Source organism: Bacillus rossius, chromosome 12 (genome assembly GCF_032445375.1).
Source record: "Bacillus rossius redtenbacheri isolate Brsri chromosome 12, Brsri_v3, whole genome shotgun sequence".
Lineage (NCBI taxonomy): Eukaryota > Metazoa > Arthropoda > Insecta > Phasmatodea > Bacillidae > Bacillus > Bacillus rossius.
The window spans coordinates 7023756-7039497 of record NC_086339.1 but is presented as its reverse complement, the minus strand read 5'-3'; the positions used below and the strand labels follow the sequence as shown (position 1 = coordinate 7039497).

Sequence of the window (15742 nt, the reverse complement as noted above, 5' to 3'; positions counted from 1 at the left end):
CGGTGATAGCAGTAAGACACCCAGGCTTTTAGATAACCTGCTTTCAGTTAAGAAAAAAAATGTTTGCTAAGGGGGGAGGGGTTATAACCCCTAACCCCCCCCCCCCCTCAGCTTCGCCCCTGGCCTAAGGCGAGTGTTCTATCGGGGTCTCCCGCGGGGCTGTCCGAGGGGGAAAGTGATAATCGGTCGCCGCCGACCTTGGCGGGGAATCACAGCGCTCACGTGCATCGTGGCTGCCGCGTCGCTTCCTTGGCGGGAAGAAATGGGGAGGGGAGACAGGCCGGAGTGTACCCCGCCGCCGAGGATATAAGGCAGGGGTCACCGCGACCACCGCCAGAAAAGACAGTGTCACAAGACAGTGCACAATGAAACCAATCGAACAGTGATCAACACACGGACCTGAAAATCACGCGAGGCGATGAAGGAGTCTGCTGGGATGACCGAACTTCCGACGCAGGACTCAGTGAACGGAACATGGAGGACAATCGACCACCACACGGCGAACGTACCGATCGACAGAACGGGAAGAATGTCCAGTTTCACAGAGAATGGGGCGACCAAGTATCAAGAACTGGGGTCAGTGACAGAACATTCGACGAACGAATCAACAGATGGGAGAAAAATAGTCGATGACCCAGTGCGGGAAGAAATAAGCGGAGAGGGCAGCTCAAACGAACTTCCAGTGACCGAGTCGGTGAACAGGACATCGGGAGCAACTGCCTGTAGGGCGAACGAACCGATGGGCGAAGTAAGAAAAACAAACGATGCTGAAGCGCAAAAATCGATAGACAGAGCAGGTGACATGATTGACCATCCGGTACTAGAGCCAGTTAATGGAAAATCGAGAACGAACGACCGAACAGCGATAGAATTGGCAGAGCGAGAATCTATCAGCGAAAAACATAGAATAACCGACCAGTCAGTGTTAGAATATGTAAATGGACTACCTGAAATGACCGGCCATAAAACAAACGAAACGAACTTTGGAAAAAGAGAAAATACCTACAGTCCAGTAAAAGTTGGGATCACTGAAAATTTGGCACCGGAACCAGCTAAAAGAAAGCAGAACACGACCGAAAGCACAGAAAATGACACGACTTACGTAAAGGGTGGAAATGTCGATGCCCCAATGCGAAAATCTGTGAAAAGACCTGCCGAGACAACAGGCCTTTCGGCGGACGGGTCGAAGAAAGTGTCGGATGGACCGAACGGCAGAAACGAGCTGGGGCTGGGAGGACGTGGCCACGCGGGGGCGACCATCAGCAAGAGGCGGGGCCTGAGGAACGTGGTGGTCATCAGCCTCGCCTTCATGCTGCACTTCACGGCGTTCCAGGGCGCCGGCAACCTGCAGAGCTCCATCAACGCCTCGGCGGGGCTGGGCACGGCCTCCCTCGCCACCATCTACGGAGCGCTCATCCTCTCCAACACCTTCCTGCCCGTGCTCGTCATCAGGTAGGACAGCTTCCGAGGCAACAGCAGAGGGTGGCCATGTTTGACGAGGAAGTCCTTGTGGCTGTGCGCACTAGCCATTGGACTCACGTAAAAAAGGTTGCACAAGACTCTCAGGTAAAATGGACTATCGGCAGATATAATGTCCTTGGTGATAGTATACAGTAAGATATTAGACTTACATGACGAAGGCTTCACCAGACTATCAGGCAGCATAGACTATCGTCAGAGGCCATGTATGATATATACGTCCTTGGTGCTTGTCACTTCGCCACGGCTTCACCCAAATAGCGATGGCACGCGCCCACGCCATACCATGTCCACTACAATTTGGGCATATCTGTTTCTTAATACTTTCTGTATTACAATTGTACGACGTGAACATAAGCGTGAACTTTTTTTATAATCTAATGAAAATTTGAATGAAAGTGTCAATCGTTACATGACAGAACCGTACTATAACATCCTCAAAAGGCAAATTTAAAAACAAAATGTAAAGTGGAGTTGATTGGCTTATGGTTATAGCCGCGTCGAAAGTGAAGATTTCACCGATGTTTCGGTTGACCTTGCAGTCACCATCTTCAGGGTAGCAGTTACCTATCACCGAGACGTCGGTGAAATGTTTCTGTTCTATTTTAATCATACTTAAATGAAAACTGTTTATTACGTACGTTTACCGGCGAATTCATTTTATTTTATCAATATATTACATCCGAAAATCTTTTCAATTACCGGCGAATTCATTTTATATTGTTAATAATTTACATCCGAAAATCTTTTCAAAACAACTAAAATGTTTCTACTTGAGGAGTTTTATATTTGTTCTCGTTTTGTCACTCTCTTCTGTGCTCGTAGTGATTATGAACTCACCCTGCCCGAGGGGATTCAGCAGGTCGAATCAGCAGGTAGGATCGCTCGAACACGGGTGAGGGGCGGAGTCCTCTGCGTCGCGCTCACGAGACGAGGGTCACCGCGGGTGTCGTACCAACACTCCGACACGACACAAACCCGAGGGTGCTCAAGTGTTTCCAAGTCCACTAACGATCCTAGAGGTCCCGTCGTCTTGACAGGGTGGTTCCGTAAATTATCACGTACACACAGATAAACGGATGTTCCTTTGCTTGTCCCGCATGCATTCCTGAACCATTCATCTGACTGCGATGAAACTTTGGTGACTTGTGCGTCTGTATTAGTACAGCCATTTTTACGATAGGTGGCGCGCGAGTCGTTCAAACAAAAGTCCGTGTTTCATGTTTCTACTGGAACCAGTGGACCGACAGGCTTGAAATTTGGCACTAATATTCCTTTTGGTAAACGGGCATCCGCTAAAAATAAATAAAGTCTCCCAGTGAGAACATTAGAGCTCAAAATTCCCGTTTTTTAAGTACCAACATTCCCTACTACCTCCTTAGGACTTATGCATAACCGTGAGACGTAGAACCCCATGGAACACACGAACCTGGAGTTACGATTGCGAAGGAACAAACATTTCCTCTAATCAAATGGGCCCGGTAAAGTTTTCGTACTGGCGAGCCTAAAGCTTGGGAGAAGAACCGTACTTTTAGCTAAAATTTGGACAATGGTTTTGCTAATTGATCTTTAAGAATGTTGATTTTCTTTACTGATGAATTATACTCGCAATAGATGGATTTATTTTAACAATAAAATTCCTGTGTAATCACGTCGTTATACATGAGAAAATAGAATCTAAAAAAAAAAAATCTTTAAAAAAATCATGAAAATTCAATTTAAATAGAAAGATATTGACTAACGTTTTCAATAAAAGAATAATAAAATTTGTGTACGTACTTCATTTAACCATTAATGGCCATAATTTTTTTTATGGAAAGAAAGTGGGTGCTTGTACATATTTACATGCGTTAAAAGTTAAAATTACTTGGTGCAGTTAAACTATTTTTTTGCATGCAAATAATTAATAGAAATAAAATAATAAAAGCACTGGAGTGATCTTATTAATACGGTTGGTAAAGTATACATTTAATCAGATTTAAAAAATAAATGAATACTAGGTATTCAATATTATTATTAACATATGTATAAAAATTATTTTATTTAGTAATATAATTGAGATAAAACCTGCTGAATATTGATTCTGAATTATCTATTTTAATTATTTATTAAATAATAATTAAATTATTTATAATGCAAATAAATTATATATACGGGAACATAACCTCACAAACACTTCCATGAAAACGGCCAGGACACAAGTAAACCTTCAACAGACACTTCCTGCCAGCGACAATGGAAGCTTAAAATCGACCTGACATCGTTTTATATACGGGGATATAACCTCACTTAAATAAATACACTTGAAAATATTTATAAACACTGTTTCCATCGCTAATATTCAAAATAAATAAATGTTATTAATCATATGAACCAGCATTCAATATCAATCACTGAAGTAGGTCTATGATTTAAAAGCACATATATAATTTTAATTTGTATGTAGCTTTTTTTTTTTTTTTTTTTTCGTCCTGTCAAATTTTTGTTGCATGCTGCGCGCGGATCGTAAAAAAATTATTTCTCATATATTTTTTTTCCTTCACAAGGCGCCTATAGGAGTAAAACTGCGAAAGCGTATGCGGTCGCATACGAAAGTCACTTGTTTGCTGTGTTACGAGGATGAGTGGGGAATAAAAAAACCCGCCCGGCAGCTACAGTGGCGCAACAGGAGGAAAACGGGCGCGACCTACACCGCAGTGGCAGACAACCAAGAGGGGAGTTCCCCGGCTCGGTCGGCTAGAAAGTCTCCCCGCCATCCCCCCCCCCCCCCTCTCCGGCTGACGTCACAGCGACCTTGACCTTCCTCCGGGACCATCGCAGGGAGTGATAACCCGCGCCGCCCGGCGCTAGGTGGACTTCTGTCTGGTTGCGTCAGCACAGCACTGCCGGCACCACAGCTGCTGTCCTGCACGACACGTGTTCCGATTCTTCTCGTTGTTTTGACGTGACAACGTCTAATAAATCGATGAACGCCGGCTCCACGCACGAAAAAAGTGTCCCGTTACGCACATTGTCCCGTTACGCCGTGTCCCGTTACGCTCATTGTACGCTTTCGCCGCAGCTGTCTTCCACTCGATTGGAACAACCGTCGATTTGACTTTTTCGAGGCACATTAAACTTGAAACACTCCCATTCGTTTCCTACTTTTCCTATCATCGTCCTATCCTTAACAGAATAACACAGATTTGAAGAAGTTAAATAGCAAACATGTATAAAAGTTATAGTTAAAATAATCTGTTCGTTAAAGTAATAAACATATTTTTGAATTAATGAGTGCAAATAAAAGTAAATTTATCAATTAAATTGTAGATTTCATTTCACTCCTTCTTTGTATCCATACAAAATTGTGATAATTCAATAAAAATAATTCAATTATATTTTAAAAGTATGCAATCATTTCATCAAATTTTTGTAATGACGTCACGTTAAACTATCGTCCGTAAACCGACTTTACAGACAACCAGTTTTTTTTATTACTAGCTTTAGTAATTGTAAAAAACCTGTAGACACTAAAGAACACACGAGAATATTTACTTCATTACAATATGAAACTATCTGCCAACCATCAAAGCCTTTAAGGGCTCCGCCTGCCCGGGCACACACACGGTGCGCAGAGCTTCAAGAAAAACGACGCGATTTCAAAACTACTCAAGATATCCGAGTGGGGTCTGCTCACGGAAAGAGGGCTGAAAAGTACGTTTGATTTTGGATTAAGTTTTTAAACTGTATTTTTAGAAGAGTTAAAATAGCTAAAACGCATGTTTTCAGAGTAAGTTTTAGGCGTAAAACAACCAGTACAGATTCTTGAAAACACTTCAAGGAGTTGCATTACACATTTATCTTCATTTCTCCGACATGTAATAATGTTATGGTTACCGCTCAAATCACGTGCACGACGAGAAGACTGCGCGCCAGTCCAGAGGAGACACCGCGCTAGAAGCACCAGCGAGCGGCGCGCTCATCATCCAGCCTCACTAGCACACGTACACCTCTAACGAGGCTGGTGCCTCTAGCGCGGTAACGCCTTTGAACTGGCGAGCAGTCTTCTCGTCGTGCGTAGGACAACCGTGAGATCTGAGCGATAAACATGGCAATAGATGGCGGAGAAATGAAGATAGAGATGTAATGCAAGTCTTTTGAGTGCTATAAAGAAAATGTGCGGGTTGTTTCATGCCTAAAAACTGTTATGAAAACACGCGTTTTTAGCTATTTTCACTCTTCCAAAAATACAGTTTCGGCCCTCAGCGCTTTCTTAAATGCTTCCCGTGGACAGACCCCACTCTGTTATCTTGAGTAGTTTTCAAATCGTTTTTCCTGAAGCTCTTCACACCGCGTGTGTGTGTGTGTGTGTGTGTAGGTGTGTGTGTGTGTGCGTGTGTGCCCACCCGGATATTAAAATAATGTACGCAGCTGAATGTGTTTGTGATTTGAAACTTTGCCATTACGAAAATATTTTTTGATTATAAAGATATGCATTATAGATACAAAATATTTGCAATACGAATGTGAGCGAGTTTTTCAGTACTCGCCAGAGGTGTGTAACATCTAACCTCGGTAACTAGCAAATTCATGTGTTCTCGTGTTGCAAATACACTAATAATACGAAACTCTAACACGAAATTTAACGTAGAATAGATTTAATAAAATAGCGAGTATGATAAAAATACGCAAATTAAGTTTTCAACTACCTTTCTTGACGCGAATCACACGTAGTTTTCGCACCCGCCGCTAGAATCCGCTGCCGGAGCAGCGACGTTGACTGTCGAATCATTCCATTTGCAAAGCGAAATGTTCAACAATATAATGAAACGGTTCCGATAAAAACGAAAAATAATTGAAAAAAATAATATACCCCGGCTTTGACCTAATTTTCGATGTGGAATTTTATTAAAATACTGCCAATTTTGTCAAAATTCATTAAACTGTTAATACTGTTACGAACGCGAGAGACAAGAACGCGATGCGCGCCTGTTTCGGAGCTGGCTAGTGGCCACGCACGGCCACTGACGTCACGCGCCGTCCATTGACGTAAAGAATGTCACGGGATTACAAGGGTCGTCGCTACCCCCTTCCCCTCCGCTCCCAGCGCACCGTCCCGCCGCGGTCTATTATCACCTTTTAGCGGCCTGGGAATTCCAGGCTAACAGAGAACGCCGCGAGGAATGGCGTGAATAAGCGTCATTGTTCTGGGTGTTTCTAGAACTTTCGAGAAGGACGCCACGGGTATATAAGCGACGACTATCGGCCTCCGCGGGAGTTCCGAGGGTTCGGAGGGTTCTTTTAGTAGGGGAGAGAGCGAACAACCGGACCTATCGGGAGGGGAGGCCTGGCGAGCCAGTCGGGTGCGACGAGCGATAGTTTGGGACTGTGCTGCGGCGCGGCGTGGGTGAGTGTGCGGAGGAAGCGGACAGAAGAGCGAACCACTGTCGAGGCAAGCTCCAGCAGGAAGTGTTGATGTTTCAATGACCAGCGTAAGACTAATTGTTGCGGACAGAGATCTTGAGTGCAGTAATTAGGTCTATAGTGTAGACACTAGTAATGTGGTTCTGGCCGCACAGATAGCAACTTGGCTTCGTGGTGAGCGGAGCGGCGTGTTGCGCAGGTGGCTGGGGTGCAAGTGGGCCGTGGCGCTGTCCCTCGCGGCCTACATGCCCTACATCGCGGTGCAGTTCGGCCCCAGCTTCTACACGCTGGTGCCCGCCGCGCTGCTGGTGGGGCTGGGCGGCGGCCCGCTGTGGTGCGCCAAGTGCACCTACCTCAGCGCCGTGGCCGAGCAGCACAGCCGGCTCGGCGGCACGCCCGTCGACCAGCTCACCGTCCGCTTCTTCGGCGTCTTCTTCGCCATCTTCCAGTTCTCGCAGGTGTGGGGCAACCTCATCTCGTCGCTCGGTGAGTGCCTCTCCCCCCCTCCAACCCCGGGTCGTCTCGCATTACAAACTACTTTTTATATTGTAGCCGCATCCTTGGCGAATAATTCACCGACGTTTTGTTCGACATTGCAGTCGCCATCATCAGGGATAAGTTACCCACTGAGGTTATTATTACTTGAGTATGCGACGACGTGGAATATGGTTAATGATTTAATTACCATTATTTTTTTTTATTCTAAGGATATCTAGCCAAATAGATTGGTTAACATTTTTGCAGGTTATTTCCAACCAATATTTGCTGTATGTGCATCTGTGAATTATGAAATGATGAGGGAGAGTTTAAAAAAAAAAATACATACCTTTTTTGTTACGCAATGTAAGTTAATTGTATGTGTTTTATGAAACTTCTAGATATATGAAAAAGGACAAAACATTGTATCGGCTGAATAAAATCGTAAGATGTAAATTAATTTCCATCTCGAAAATTATTTTGCTAAAATTTTTCCCCCCCTACATTTTGAAGCCATGATAGTCGGATACAAACAAAAATTATGTATGTTTTTTCCTTTTTCTGTTTTCATGGGACAGTTCTCGAGATAAGTAAAGTCGACGAGTTGAGTGTTGAAGACTGGTGTCCGTGAGCTGGTAACCACAAATACACGTATTCTCGCCAGGAACTCAACAAACGTTCTTGGCCTCTACGTCTCCTTGACAACTCATAAAAATGTGTTAAATGCTTCTGTAACTTCGCCCGCATTTATGTGTACCTTTCTCACACCGTAGCTAGCTATCCTGACGACATGAATGCAGCCAAATACTAACTAATGCTTTTTCGCAAATAGATCCCACCTGGATATATGGAGCAGTTTTCTCTTTCCTGAAGCTCTGAGCACCGTGTGTGAGCCCGGGTGGATGGGAGTCTTAAACATGCTACGTAGCAGTAGCTTGGCTACTGGGTTGTAGCCGTGTCCTTGGCGGATAATACACCGATGTTTCGGTCGACATGCAGTCGCCATCATCAAGGAGCAGTTACCTACTGATGATGATGGCGACTGCAATGTCGACTGAAACGTCGGTGAATTATCCGCTTAGGACACGGCTACAACCCAGAAGATAAGCTACTTCAGACAATGGCCATGAAAGCCTACGCACATTATTATGCTACATAGCAGCCCTACTATCCTTTATCACAAAACCAGTGGACAAGCGCGGGTCCAGAGGAAGGGCGCAGGGGGCGATAGCCCCTTCCGAGCCCAAATTTTACTTCTTATTTCTTTGTAGGGAATATTAATGTTAACTTAAATACTTTCGTTAATGTGCTAAACTCTTCTTTCAATAAAAAGTTTTACGAAAATACTAAATTTCAGTATTTGAGACCATATATTTTGTGAATATCCCAAGGGCAAAGTCATGATTAACTGCATCCTCCTGAGTGTGAGAGCCCTGCCCGAGAGGTCTTCCTGAGGCTGTCATTGCAAGTGGAAAGCTGGCTGTAATGATTACAATACTGGAGGTTAGGTGTGGTTCTCCGAGCAGCCCCAGTCTGGTGCCCGGGATGGCTGCATGTCCGGGACTGACCACTCTGCCCGCAGTGTTCTCGACGGGGGTCGACGACGACATGGCCAAGGCTGCTGACGGCCTGTGCGGCGCCGGCTTCTGCCCTGGCACCTCCGCCGGCCGCAACGACACCAACCTGGGCCGGCCATCGGACGAGAAGATCTACACAGTGGCCGGCATCTACCTGGGCTGCATGGCGCTGGCCATCTGCATCGTGGCGCTCGGCGTCGACTCTCTCAAAAGGTGCGCCTTGCCCTGCTCTCACACCTTCTCGAGTGTCTCATTTTGCTTAGCGTCGCTACTTACCAGCTGCTCCTGTCGACCTAACAATACAGACCACACAGCTGTTAAAAAACACATAGGGTGCGGTTAAGCGGAACGCCGAACTAAAGAATGTCAATAAAAAATGTCTCAGCTATAAATTATAAAAAAAAGGGGGGGGGGGCTGAATTGTAACCCCTTGGAAAGGGCACCTTTCATTCTTTTGGTGGCGGTAGTGTAGCTGGGTAGAAACTGGAAAGGTAATTTTTCCGATTTCTTAAAATCTTATAGTTTTGATGCAAATATGGACTGGAAAAATTACCCTCGGAAAGGTTAGGCTAGGTTAGGTTGGGATAGGTTAGGTTCGGATAGGTTAGGTTAAGTTAGAGCGGATAACATTCACGATTTTAAAGCAGAATATAAAATGCATTTTAAGAAATCGGAAAGGATACCTTTCCAGTTTATTTTCTGTTATGTCATTACACAGAAAATCCTGAAAGGTACCCTTTCCGAGGAGATAAATTTCCAGTGCATATTTGCATTGAAACCATAAAGTTTTAAGAAATCAGAAAGGGTACCCTTGCAAGTTTTAAATTGATTTTAATTGAGAAATTATTTACATTGTTGACTTAATTTTTTTTAATAATTTGCCAAAATTATAGTCCCTTCTAGTTTGTATTTCCGAAGTTTGACTTTGGTGATGTTGGCTGGAACCACTTAGTGTGTGCAGGTAGACAGGTGTGGTCGCAGGTACGACGAGGACTCCCGTGGAGGCAGCGGCGCAGGGCTGGGCGGGTTCCAGTTGCTCGTGGTCACCACAATGCTGCTGAGGGAGCCACTGAGTGTGTGCAGGTAGATGGGTGTGGTCGCAGGTACGAAGAGGACTCCTGTGGAGGCAGCGGCACGGAGCTGGGCAGGTTCAAGTTGCTCGCGGTCACCACAATGCTGCTGAGAAAGCCACTGAGTGTGTGCAGGTAGATGGGTGTGGTCGCAGGTACGGCAAGGACTCCCGTGGAGGCAGCGGCGCGGGGCTGGGCGGGTTCCAGTTGCTCGCGGTCACCACGAAGCTGCTGAGGGAGCCACTGAGTGTGTGCAGGTAGATGGGTGTGGTCGCAGGTACGGCGAGGACTCCCGTGGAGGCAGCGGCGCGGGGCTGAGCGGGTTCCAGTTGCTCGCGGTCACCACGAAGCTGCTGAGGGAGCCACTGAGTGTGTGCAGGTAGATGGGTGTGGTCGCAGGTACGGCGAGGACTCCCATGGAGGCAGCGGCGCGGGGCTGGGCGGGTTCCAGTTGCTCGCGGTCAACACGAAGCTGCTGAGGGAGCCACTGAGTGTGTGCAGGTAGATGGGTGTGGTCGCAGGTACGGCGAGGACTCCCGTGGAGGCAGCGGCGCGGGGCTGGGCGGGTTCCAGTTGCTCGCGGTCACCACGAAGCTGCTGAGGGAGCCACTGAGTGTGTGCAGGTAGATGGGTGTGGTCGCAGGTACGGCGAGGACTCCCGTGGAGGCAGCGGCGCGGGGCTGGGCGGGTTACAGTTGCTCGCGGTCACCACGAAGCTGCTGAGGGAGCCACTGAGTGTGTGCAGGTAGATGGGTGTGGTCGCAGGTACGGCAAGGACTCCCGTGGAGGCAGCGGCGCGGGGCTGGGCGGGTTCCAGTTGCTCGCGGTCACCACGAAGCTGCTGAGGGAGCCACTGAGTGTGTGCAGGTAGATGGGTGTGGTCGCAGGTACGGCGAGGACTCCCGTGGAGGCAGCGGCGCGGGGCTGGGCGGGTTCCAGTTGCTCGCGGTCACCACGAAGCTGCTGAGGGAGCCACTGAGTGTGTGCAGGTAGATGGGTGTGGTCGCAGGTACGGCGAGGACTCCCGTGGAGTCAGCAGCGCGGGGCTGGGCGGGTTCCAGTTGCTCGCGGTCACCACAAGGCTGCTGAGGGAGCCACTGAGTGTGTGCAGGTAGATGGGTGTGGTCGCAGGTACGGCGAGGACTCCCATGGAGGCAGCGGCGAGGGGCTGGGCGGGTTACAGTTGCTCGCGGTCGCCACGAAGCTGCTGAGGGAGCCACTGAGTGTGTGCAGGTAGATGGGTGTGGTCGCAGGTATGGCGAGGACTCCCGTGGAGGCAGCGGCGCAGGGCTGGGCGGATTCCAGTTGCTCGCGGTCACCACGAAGCTACTGAAGGAGCCGCGGCAGCTGCTGGTCATACCCATTGTCATGTGGATGGGCATGGAGCAAGCGTTCATCAGCGCCGACTACACCGCGGTAAGGGCATCTTGTTGTCGCCATCTAGGATTCAATAGTTACTAGGCCAGTATGTGTTGGTGAGGTGCTTCCAGTGTGGTATCGCTTCTAAGTGCTTTAGTAAGATATTAAATGCTTCGAACGCTGCTTCAAAGCTGGCGATGGGCTCGCATTTCTGGCTGATGTGGCAGGTGCTCCTCGTGACGGCCACCACGTTGTTGCTGTGTATCGGCCTTGATTGCTCAAGGATGTTTGCCCACAGTCGTATGTGACATGCGCGTGGGGCGTGAGCAACGTGGGCTTCGTGATGATCTGCTATGGCGCCGTGAACGCCGCCTCATCCCTGACAACGGGTTCGCTGGTCCGGCTGACGGGGCGGGTGCCCCTCGTGACGGCCGCCGCCCTGCTCAACGTGGGTCTGATCGCCGCGATGCTGCTGTGGTCGCCCAGCGCGCACCACAAGGCGGTGTTCTTCGTGCTGGCCGGCCTCTGGGGCGCCGCCGACGGCGTCTGGCTCGTGCAGATTAACGGTTCGCAAGCATACCAGGGGCCTTAACTCTGGGCAAACACATTTTAGAACAACGTTCAGGCACATTCCCATCATTTCATCATGTAACAATATTTTGTGTATGAGTTTAGGATGGGTATTTCGATTCGGCACCAAGGAAGATTCAATAACTCATACAGCATGCAATGTTTCAGATATATTTCGGAGGTGCATTCAAATAACTGACATAAATATTATAATGTTACTGTAAAATTACAGAAGAAAAATATCTTTGAAATGTCTTTACTTGGGTCTAAGTATTAATCCAACCATAATCTTATACAGCATGCAATGTGTTCAGATATACTAAATTCTAATGTTATTGTAATGTTGCAGGAATTTAGTTCATACCTTTTTTTTATGGATTACAACACATTTGCAGCTTGCAACTAAAAACTCTCCTTCATATGAAAACAACTTGCCCATTCATTTCAAGCATATCACCTTAAATACTTCACTGGGAAACATTACATTTCTGATGTTTGTAATTTCACAAGAGAAAAATAATCTTTGTCACTTTATTTAATGTGTCTTGTCATGTCCACTTCCACCAATCAATTAAAAATTCATTTTTTATCCTCGTTTCAAACCATACTTCACAAAATATTTCATTTTCATTTCAGAAATGTAACATTATCTTACTGAAATTTTGTGATGTTGCTGCAACATTACAGATTTGTTTCAGAAACTATTGTACGTACTGATGAAATGTAACATCCAGATAAAAAAACAAAAAAAAACGTAGAAGCAAAGTTTGTATTTCGTTTGTAACGACTATTTTCTGTCTGCTCCAGCGATGTGCGGTTTCCTGTTCCCTGGCCGCGAAGAGGCCGCCTACAGCAACTTCCGGCTGTGGGAGTCGCTCGGGTTCATCGTAGCGTACTCGTACAGCTCAGTGCTGTGCACCGGCGTCAAGTTGTACATCCTGCTGGTGCTGCTACTCGTCGGCCTCGCCGGGTACTACGTCATCGAGTGGCAGCTGCGGCGCGAGGTGGCGCGGCCCAAGACTGAAAAGAACTGACATCTACCGGGATCGCAGGGAACTACGTCATCGAGTGGCAGCTGCGGCGCGAGGCGGCGCGGCCCAAGACTGGAAAGAACTGACATCTACCGGGATCGCTGGGTACTACGTCATCGAGTGGCAGCTGCGGCGTGAGGCGGCGCGGCCCAAGACTGGAAAGAACTGACATCTACCGGGATCGCTGGGTACTACGTCATCGAGTGGCAGCTGCGGCGTGAGGCGGCGCGGCCCAAGACTGGAAAGAACTGACATCTACCGGGATCACAGGGAACTACGTCATCGAGTGGCAGCTGGGGCGCGAGGCGGCGCGTCCCAAGACGGGAAACAACTGACATCTACCGGGCTCGCAGGGAACTACTTCCGTTTCATCCGCTGAAGAAGCGCGTGGAGTTCAGTCAAGTCCCTCAAAGGACATTTCAAGTATACAGCTAACTAGGACACTTTTGCAAAGTATGTCTCTTCGGACAAGAAGGCATTAAAATTGAATAATAGTACTGTTGAAGTCGAATTTTGTGCAGCTGTTGACAGAGAAGACAATTTCCAAATATTAATATTAGCTGGAATGCGTGTGAGGGGCAGTGTACAGTGTACGACGGCAGTGATTTTGTTAATGAATTGTTGTTCCCAATGTGGAGAGTTCATGATCGAGAATATTTATGTTTGTAGTCAAATTGTGACATTGTGCATCCTGATCATGCGGAATGGTGGTGGAATTTACAGACGTGTGTCGAGTAAAATTTTACATTGTTGACAACTGCGTGTGTATTATAACGGTTCCTGATAAATGAGGTGCGAATTAATGGTGCATGCACTTTGGTTAGTGACCACTCTTTACAATTGTCACATTTTATTATGCACGACATACAAACGTTAAACACAGACGAGTTGAATCCTCAAAATATGAAATTATTGACCTTTCAATTTCAGCACATAACAGACTCGAAGGATAATAAGATGCTGGTTGGGCGAGAGATTGAAAACAAGACACACACAACACACATGCAATGCATTTCAAACACATCCATGCAGTGTGAAAGCACTACCATACATTACGTCAAGTCTTTTTCTCCTACAAGTGTAGCATCTGTGGTGTTCCTCGGCCTAGAGGTGCCAGTTACCAGACTGTCACGGTTGTCACAGTTACTGCCTGCCCACATTGATTCTCCTAGTTCGTCAGCGGACTGAGATAACGACGATGAGAACTCGAGAGTCAAGGAGTGTCGCATCCAGAACGCTTCACTAGCCAAGATGCCGGAAGAGTAAATACTATTCTCTGAGCCAGTGAAAAGGGAGCGTTGCCATGAAGAGGGGAGGGGGAGTATAAATATAGATATATTCGGACATGGTTAGTAGAAATGACTGGGAAGCGGCAGAAAATATGTTAATAATGGTGTTGTAACTTTTATGTTATTTTTTGTAAAGCACAACGTGTTTGTTTTTAAGGCAGAAATATATAATGGTTGTATTAATTATTGTATTTTCCTATAAATGTCCCAATGCTCTGAAAATATCAACCTTGTTGTAATATCATGTACAAATGTTTTCCAGTTGAGGCCACTTGTGGTGGCCTCAGTCGTCTTGGTTATTACTATTACCTTTATTTTGCGTAAAGTTTATTTTAAGATGAGTTAATTTTTTCAATAACATTATTTATGTGTTTATATTATTTAATGGTGTATGTTATTATTTATTTATTGTAACTTTTTAATCGTATACTTTTTTATTTTACGTTAAGTACCCTTATTCTGGAGTGGGACTTGCAAGAAATAACCAGAACGATATAGCGGAGTGAGGGGAGGTAGTAGAGGAGGGGGGTGACGTCAGCTGACGGGACAAGGGGAGGCGACGGCCAGCTGTTTGCAGCGGGAGAGTGTGTGTTTGACCGCCGGCCGCATAACTACTCGGTGGATAGTAGAATTTGCATCCCAGCGATGAGTAACTGGTGTTACGTTACGTGAATAAGATTGAATATGACGGTAACGCCACGACACCTTGGGCGAAGCAACATAAGTGGTGGTATACGAGAACGTGATATTTGGGGGCCTAGTGCACGGGCCACCGATACAGCGCGATGCAAGAGGCGCTAAACAGTGAGTGGGGTTTACACCCAACCCCGGCAGTCACCAACTACAGAGGTATGCTTCAGTAACAAGTAAGTGCGAGAACTGGATTTGGTACTTTTTGCCCGGCTGGTATGACTTATGGAAGACGTGTTTGAAAGACAGAGTGCGGCGACGGGAATTGCTGGTTGAATTTATCTAGACTGAAGGACGTCACTATTTCGTTTCCCCCCCCCCCCTCCTCCGTAATAGACTTTGTGGGACTTTGGAATATAATTAAGTTTAGTGTAAGAGTATCTGTATACAAATGTCGCTACATGCGTTGAATTCAATTATATAAATTTAAATGATATCTCGAATTAACCTTTTATATCCCTTTACCCCTTTACAGTACTTAATTTTGAGCATCTTATTTTTGGTAATTCATTATTATAACTATCACAATAGGTTATGCAGGACTGTCGGTAAATTTAGCATGCTAATGATTTATTTTGCGCACTGGCCAAATGTTACACCAGTCCATGCGCGTCTGTTGAATTTAATTTTACTACACTTTCAATATCAGCATGGCAGTGGTGACGCGTATACGGGACTGGCGTGGCGAGTGCGGACGTGTGCAACTACCCCGGTATAAGGGGGGTTGGCCACACAGTTGAAAAATGTATCTAAAGGTTTCACATCGAAGTATGCTATTTTATTTATTCAAACTTACC

General features: G+C 46.5%; 1 protein-coding gene across 2 annotated transcripts; it reads left to right on the top strand.

The window, feature by feature from the left end:
• The first annotated feature begins 332 nt into the window (after positions 1-332).
• LOC134537433 (protein unc-93 homolog A-like) lies at positions 333-15381 on the top strand. Of its 2 annotated transcripts, XM_063377860.1 has the most exons (6): positions 333-1452; positions 7082-7368; positions 8942-9149; positions 11260-11422; positions 11664-11931; positions 12743-15381. In XM_063377860.1, the coding sequence occupies exons 1-6, from the start codon at positions 419-421 to the stop codon at positions 12967-12969; spliced, it is 2187 nt and encodes a 728-aa protein (XP_063233930.1). In that variant the 5' UTR covers positions 333-418; the 3' UTR covers positions 12970-15381. The 2 variants fall into 2 exon arrangements, with proteins under 2 accessions (XP_063233930.1, XP_063233929.1); XM_063377859.1 differs by lacking the exon at positions 12743-15381 and having other exon boundaries at positions 334-1452; positions 11244-11422.
• Positions 15382-15742: the final 361 nt, after the last annotated feature.